This window comes from Nicotiana sylvestris, chromosome 10 (assembly GCF_000393655.2).
Source record: "Nicotiana sylvestris chromosome 10, ASM39365v2, whole genome shotgun sequence".
NCBI lineage: Eukaryota > Viridiplantae > Streptophyta > Magnoliopsida > Solanales > Solanaceae > Nicotiana > Nicotiana sylvestris.
Genome location: NC_091066.1, coordinates 9,238,736 through 9,245,940, shown reverse-complemented (window position 1 = coordinate 9,245,940; position 7,205 = coordinate 9,238,736). Strand labels below are relative to the sequence as shown.

At 31.6% G+C, this 7,205-nt stretch overlaps 1 protein-coding gene and 1 long non-coding RNA gene across 2 annotated transcripts; one reads left to right on the top strand and one right to left on the bottom strand.

The window, feature by feature from the left end:
• Positions 1–2,847, bottom strand: LOC104226897 (probable glucan endo-1,3-beta-glucosidase A6). The gene is made up of 3 exons (XM_009778991.2): positions 2,730–2,847; positions 696–2,000; positions 1–170 (listed from the first exon to the last, which is right to left on the bottom strand). Exons 1-3 carry the CDS (start codon positions 2,797–2,799, stop codon positions 133–135), a joined length of 1,413 nt encoding a protein of 470 aa, XP_009777293.1. The 5' UTR covers positions 2,800–2,847; the 3' UTR covers positions 1–132.
• Positions 2,848–4,165: 1,318 nt separating this feature from the next.
• Positions 4,166–7,205, top strand: LOC104226896 (uncharacterized). The gene is made up of 4 exons (XR_011403031.1): positions 4,166–4,421; positions 5,699–5,801; positions 6,572–6,635; positions 7,007–7,205. It is a non-coding gene; the product is annotated as an uncharacterized lncRNA (long non-coding RNA).

Below are 7,205 nucleotides of genomic sequence, written 5' to 3'. Positions count from 1 at the left end.
TTGAATTAAATTTACTTCAGAAAATAAATAAAGTTTATTACAATTTCTTAAATACTCCTAATAAAGAATATTCCACTTCTCAAGATGAGAGCAAATATAATTAGCTCCAAATGCATCTCCCAAAAACTGTTTTCAGAGAGAAACATAAGGGAATTTGCATGATCCATGACCTGCCCAAAATTGCCAAATCAACAAAAAAGTTTATTAGTATGTAATATCATGAACATAATAGAAAGAAAAAATCAACTAAAGTATATTAAAAGAGCATAAATTTTTCTAAAATTACAAAAGAGTAGCCTGGTCCACTAAACTCCCGTTATGCGGGGTCCGGGGAAGGGCCGCAGCTTTAATTATCTTGCATTTTTACAAGAAGCTGTTTTCATGACTCAAACTCGTGACCTCTTGGTCACATGACAACAACTTTATCAGTTACGCCAAGACTCTCGTTCTTTTTTTTAATACTATGGTCTCCAAAAATATAATTACATCTAATCTAACGTAATAAGATGTATTATTAACCTAGAAAATAAGACATAATATCTGATAAAGCAAGTTAAAATACACTAAAATATAAAAATTCTTTATGTCGTGGATGTATATAAGTTAAATCATTCTTTAAAAATCCTTTCTTCTTGATTTTAATTCCATTCAATATTTTAAAGAATCCTTATGAGGGAACAGTTTTGGGTACTTACTTGGGTCAAGAGTGGTTTGAACAGCAAGCCCATTGAAATGACAAGTTTCACCATCCTTTCTAAACTTAGCCCAATATGAACTAAATGCATAATTTGCATGAGCAACAATTGAAACAGGTTGATAACATGATTTTTCAGGAGAAAGTTCATCACATATCCCATCTCTCTTACATGCAAATTCCAAAGCTTGTCCTAAATCCTTTTCATTCACAATATCCTTTGCCAAAACACACCATAACTTCCCATGAAATGGTCCATTATTTTTTGGCACTGGTAACTTAGATAATTCAGACTCTGATATCTCTCCTGTCAAGTCGATATCGTAAATTGCCTTACCATTTGGTTGTAACAAACCCCAATGCCTCTCAGTCCCTGGACCTTCCTTTTGATTTTCATCGTAGAGTGAAAAAATAAACGTAGGTATCGTTGACCCTGGACGAGCTGGTGTACCAATGGGTGGTTGTGATGTCAATCTACGTACAAGATTTCGGTTATATGTAGCTGCATTGTAGATATTAGCACCAATTTGATCATAGTCACCTCCATTAGGCCATCCAGTTTCTGCTATTGCCAATCTAATATTGTAAAACCCTAATTTTTCCATTGCAAATATCACTGAATCAAGCATTTGATCCAAGAGGTTTGTGTAAACATAGCCACTAAGTGGATCCTTATAGATTTGAGTACCTTTAAATAGTGCAAAATCAAGACTAATTGAAGATGGATTTTGGGACCATGAGAAATAAGGGTAAACATCAATAAAGAAGTAAGATTTTGTCCAATTCAAGAATCTCAACAATGGTATCAATAGTGAGTTTCTTGGAATATCTAACCTAAATTCACCACTTGAAGGTGGAAATGAGGTTTGTAACATGTCCATAGCTAAAGGTGTACCAATTTTAATGTTGTGAATTCTATGTTCATCGATCGATTTCTTGATATTTCTCATTGCTGGAACAAGATCATACCATAAACTTTGATCATCCTTGTTACTTAAAACTTCATTTCCTACTAAAATATATCGGATCATAGTGTTTGGATAGTAAGAAAGAACGTTATCGCGTACCCATTGGTTTGCAGCTGATTGATTTGCAGCTACAATTGAGATTTGATCATTTGGTACCATGATTGAGACATGAAGATTTGTGCCTGATAATAATCTAAGTATCTCTGGATTTGCATCATATAGCTTCACTCTACCAGCTTTCATGTTTTTCATATGCTCTATTGATTCATATTGAGATGGTAAATTGTTTCCTAGCCTTCCATAATTTACTCCAATCATGTTTGCTAGTGGAAATGCATCTACATTAAAAAAAAAAAAAAAAAAAAAAAGGGAAGAATAAGATGTAAGAATAATTAGTAGGCATTTAGATAATATTTGATTGAAGCTGAAAAAGATTTATTGAGTATTTGAAATCGAAGTTGAAAAGAGTATTTTTGACCTGTTGTGTTTGGATACAAACTTTACTTGAAAAAAATTGGAGTTTTGTGAGTGAAAATTATTATTTCACTGAAATAAGTTTTGACATGACGTTTCTTTTTAACAGTTGACCAGTATTTATAATACTAAATGGGCATTTGGACGTAAGAATTGTAAAATTTAGGGAAAAAAGTGAAAATAAAATTCAAATAAAAATGATATTTGAAATTAGAGTTGTGTTTGGACATGAATACGATTTTGGATTATTTTTGAATTTTTGTGAGTGATTTAAGTGAAAATTTTGGAAAATAACTTTTTGGAGTTTTTCAAATTTTCGAAAAATTCCGGAATTCATCTTCAAGTGAAAATTGAAAAATTATGGCCAAACACTGATTTCGAAAAAAAGTGAAAAAGATTTCGAAAAAAAGTGAATTTTTTTTAATAGCCAAACGGGCTCTAAAGTTTAGTATTTGCAAATATAACCAGTATTTGAAAATAATAAAATATGGTATATGGCAAAAAGGGTAATATTGCAATAATTCAAGAAGATTAAAGAGAAACTACAACGACAATTTTTTTTTAATTAGAAGCACGTTTGAAGGAATACTTACCTGAGAAAGCAAGAAAAGAAAGGAAAGCAACAGCTAAAATGACTTCTACCATGATTTTCTCTTTGAACATCTTAACCAAATCTCAAAATTTTCAACAAATTGGAATGCTTTTTGTGAAGTGAAATTCCAAATTTGAACGTGTCGTTAAGGTTGAAATAGAGAGGTTTTTATATGGGGCGAACTTAGAGGAACAGTTGAACTACCAGAATATAGAATCTATAAGTAACTAAGTGAGACAAAGATTGTGAGAATTTTATCAAGAAAGTGAGAATTTGAATGAGGAAATTAAATGCAAGAATACATTAAAGGTATGATTCTGGAATTCTACATAAATAAAGTGAAGGCAAAAGACCATGGCATGTAAAAGAAGTGTAGGTAAGCATATATGCCTATGCTTCATTTGTTGTCTACTAACATATTTATTATTTCTCTTGGTATGTGAAATACTCAGATAGATATATCGGGGTATTAGTACTATCGTCTAAATTTAATCTATGGAATATATTTAATAATTTTTTTAATATAAAATATGATTTGAACTAAAGTTATTGGATTTGCACCGAACCATAGGTAAATCTTCTAGCTCAACCCATGTAAGTATGTAATACTACTTTATGTATTTATTAAAAATGTATTGGAAATAATTTAAATCACTATAGAAAATTTGAAGACCTCATCGATTTCCATCATACTTATAACCCCTTTGCCTCTTTATCATGATTTAAACTATCATCTAGACATATCCAATCTCCTTTAAAAAATACGATAATAAAGGAAACTAATTATTTAAGCTGGAGTTTTTGTTTGTAATTGCACTAAATAAGCTGGAGTTTTTTTTGTCCCGGATTCATTAGTTTTGTCATTAAGCTTTTTCAAAAACTTCAACACTAAATAAGCTGAAGTTTTTTTTGTCCTGGATAAGCTTTTTCAAAAATTTCAGTAGAAGATGCTGAAGTTATTTAGTTCATTTGTAAAAACTTCAACACTAAATAAGCTGAAGTTTTTTTGTCCTGGATTCATTAGTTTTGTCATAAAGCTTTTTCAATAGCTTCAGCAGAAGATGCTGAAATTATTTAGTTCATTTGTAAAAACTTCAGCACTATATAAGCTGAAGTTTTTGAAAAAGTTTTCTAACATACTAGATAAATAATCAAATTGCCAACAGTATCTAAATCATAAATTTTGAAAACAATAAACGTGAAAAGAACAGAATTATCATGAAAAGAATCACTAAGTGTGACCTTAAACTTCCCGTACGTGGAAATATTCATAAATTATTGTCTACTAACTTACGTAATTATTAATTACACTACAAAAAAAATGGTGCAATTATGGCGGTTTTATAATGGCGGTTACACCAAACTGCCACAATAAACAACAAATTACGGATGTTTTCAAACCTCCATATTATGAATTTACAAAATAAGACAACGATTATACCGTCCCCTATTTATACTTCACAAATTCGAAAACTCCACCCCACCTTTCCTCCACTATCTGCTTCGAGTAAACCCTAATTTGTTATCCAATTTGCTTCTATCTCACATATTGCCAATCGCTATAGCCGGCGACTCCCTCTCCTCTCTTAATCTCTCACTTCCTTCCCCTCTTCTCGACATCTCTTCGATAAAGCTGGCAAGAATTTCGCTAATCTTCGTCGTGCCTTTGATATATGCGGATCAATTCACCTAGGTACTCTCTATTTCTCGCTCCTTTTTACTTATGTATGTATGCATTTATGTGGATATACGGTTACTTTATTTTTTTCACTATGCCTCATTATGTAGTTGTTGGAACTTCTTTCGGAGATTTTAAATATCTTGTGTTGTTAGGAACAAATTATTTTGTAATTGAAATTTTCTAGATTTTTTTTTGGTTTGGTTAGAACTTATCCATCAGTTTATGGTTAAGAGAAGTGAGAATCCTTAGGCTGTGTGTAATTTGAACACGGAACTGTTGATTCCAATTAAAATAAGCAAAAAAGAGGTTGTGAAATGAAAAAGATATAAAGAAAAAGATTCAAACTTTGAATATTTGATGATACTTGTTTAAAAGAACTAGCCCTGATTTGAAATGTGAAAAGTGAGAACTTGTGTGTTGCTTATGTGCTGCTCAGACGGAATCATTTCTATTAATTTTGCAAGATGAAAAGTAAAATTAATAACTTTGTGTTTGAAGTTGGCACTTATTTTTAAGATTGACCACTAGAAGTTGAATTTGACATTTTTTATAAGGATTATTGATTGCATTTCTATTATTGGGCATTTGAAGATGTATTAGCAGGACGGAACAGAATATGTATAGAGGATTATATAGAGATCTTAATTGATTTGGGCTTGAGAATTAGTCAACTGGTTATATCAAGAGCCGTGTGAGGAATAATTTTCATGGTCATCTACTTCTGCCATGTATTATTATGCGGGTTAAGGAACTTGAAGGATTGAATATGCTGCGTGAACTAATTTTAGTATCATTTACTAGAATTTCCCTTGTTAAAGAATAGTCCAGACTATATATCTACGGTAGGAAAAGAAAAGGAAAACAGAAAGTGTTAGCTCTTTCTCGCTCTCTCGATTCATTATCGCTATTGAGAGGGGGGTTTGATAAGACGTGGAGGAGTATACTTATACCACAGATTATGAAATATATTGACATTTTTATAGGTTGTACGATTTTGAAAAAGATGATTCTTACAGATGGTTATGTCTAAAAGTGGCAATATTGTCACAAGTGACCACTCACTATTTAGTAAGGGATTTTTATCAGATGAAGGCCTGCAACATATGTTGAATTTTTGTCATTAGTGGTCCTTTTTGTTTTGATTTGGTTATTGATGCTAATTGCAGTATATTAGCTGGTGTATGTATTGTTGGGATCTTTTAGGTGATATCCATGGCTTTGCTATCTTGATTTCTTGGATTTTTACTCTATTGGTGATGATGTTAATATCTAATCTGATAGCTCTCTAGCTTGTAGATAATGTTGTAGATACAGCTCGGGCGCTTTGGACATACGAGGCTGCAAATTGTCTTGCGGAGGCTTCGTGAGTCTCATTTGTGTTTGTGCTCCAAGGTAAATACGTTCTCTTTCCTCTTTTATGTCTTCCTTTTTTTGTTGTTTATGTCCTGCGTACACTTTTAATCTTAAGTATGCGTGGGTCCGATTAAAGTGTAATACTATGTATATTGCTCCTTCTTCTATGAAGAAGATTATTATTTCTCATACATCATATGAGGTCACAAAGTAGTCTAATGATGATATCCCTTTTATCTAATATTCAATGTTACTTTTTAGCAAATATTGGTCTCTCCACAAAATTATGTAATGTTGTCTTTCAACTTATATCTTTTGGGAGAAAAGGTGTAGTTTGTTTGTAAAACTACTTGCATTGCATGAATGCAAATGTTAGGCGGTAAAAAAGGTGTGCCTATAACACGTTCAGGACAACAGAACATAATTTTTTGTCAAGCAGATAAAAAAGGTGTGCCTATAACACATTTCAAAGGGAGAGTGCTCTCACAATAAGAGACTTTGGTCCTACCTCAAAAGAAGGTTAGCAAATTAAACTTCGAGTATTTCTGTTTAGAGTAATATTCGGAGGTTGGTGCTAATAGTCTTAATGCAAGCTACTAATTGATTAACCTGTCGCATATAACTTTTTCTTCGTGAACTTTTTTGCTGTTAATTACTGAATTCTCAGGGATTTTACCTGAAGAGGTTAAATATTTAAAGGACTCCTACAAATCTATTTATTATTAAAAATTGTGGTAAATTTACCCCTATGATTGCTTAGATGTGCAGATACGAATATACTTTTGATCATGTTTCTTTATCCTCTTCAGCTTTGGATGGTACTGCCCCTATTCATGTGATTCTCAAGCTACTCAAGATCTTACTTGATAAGAGGCATGTCATATATGTCTGGCCTTATGTTTCAATTACCTTATATTTTGGTGAATTATCACTGTACAAATCACAAATATATTCAATTAACACCAGGAATTCTTCGGCATTTTTGCTCTGCTGCTAAATTTTTTTTTTATGTTTTCAGTTACAACACTTAGTTCTTGGTAAGAAAATTCTTTTATGTTTTCAGTTACAACACTTAGTTATAACACCTGATGCTTTATATGGAGATTGTTGATGCTATGATGCTCGAGAATTGTAACTAGTATATATATATATATATATATATATATATATATATATACACATATATGTTTGTATCTTGATCCTTTTGAGTATCTTATTGCTTTTTGTTTCGATTTATTTTGTAGGCACTGGATGTAGCAAAATTGTATCATCACCTGACAACCCAAGAAGTACACCACATAGAAATAACAAAGAACAAGTTTAGGATTTGCGAGAATTATTTTCCTCATGGAATGTAAAATATTACTCCTTGAAATTTAGTTACATTTTATGATGTAATTTTAAAATGCTTATTCTTTTAATATATGATGATTGATTTATTTA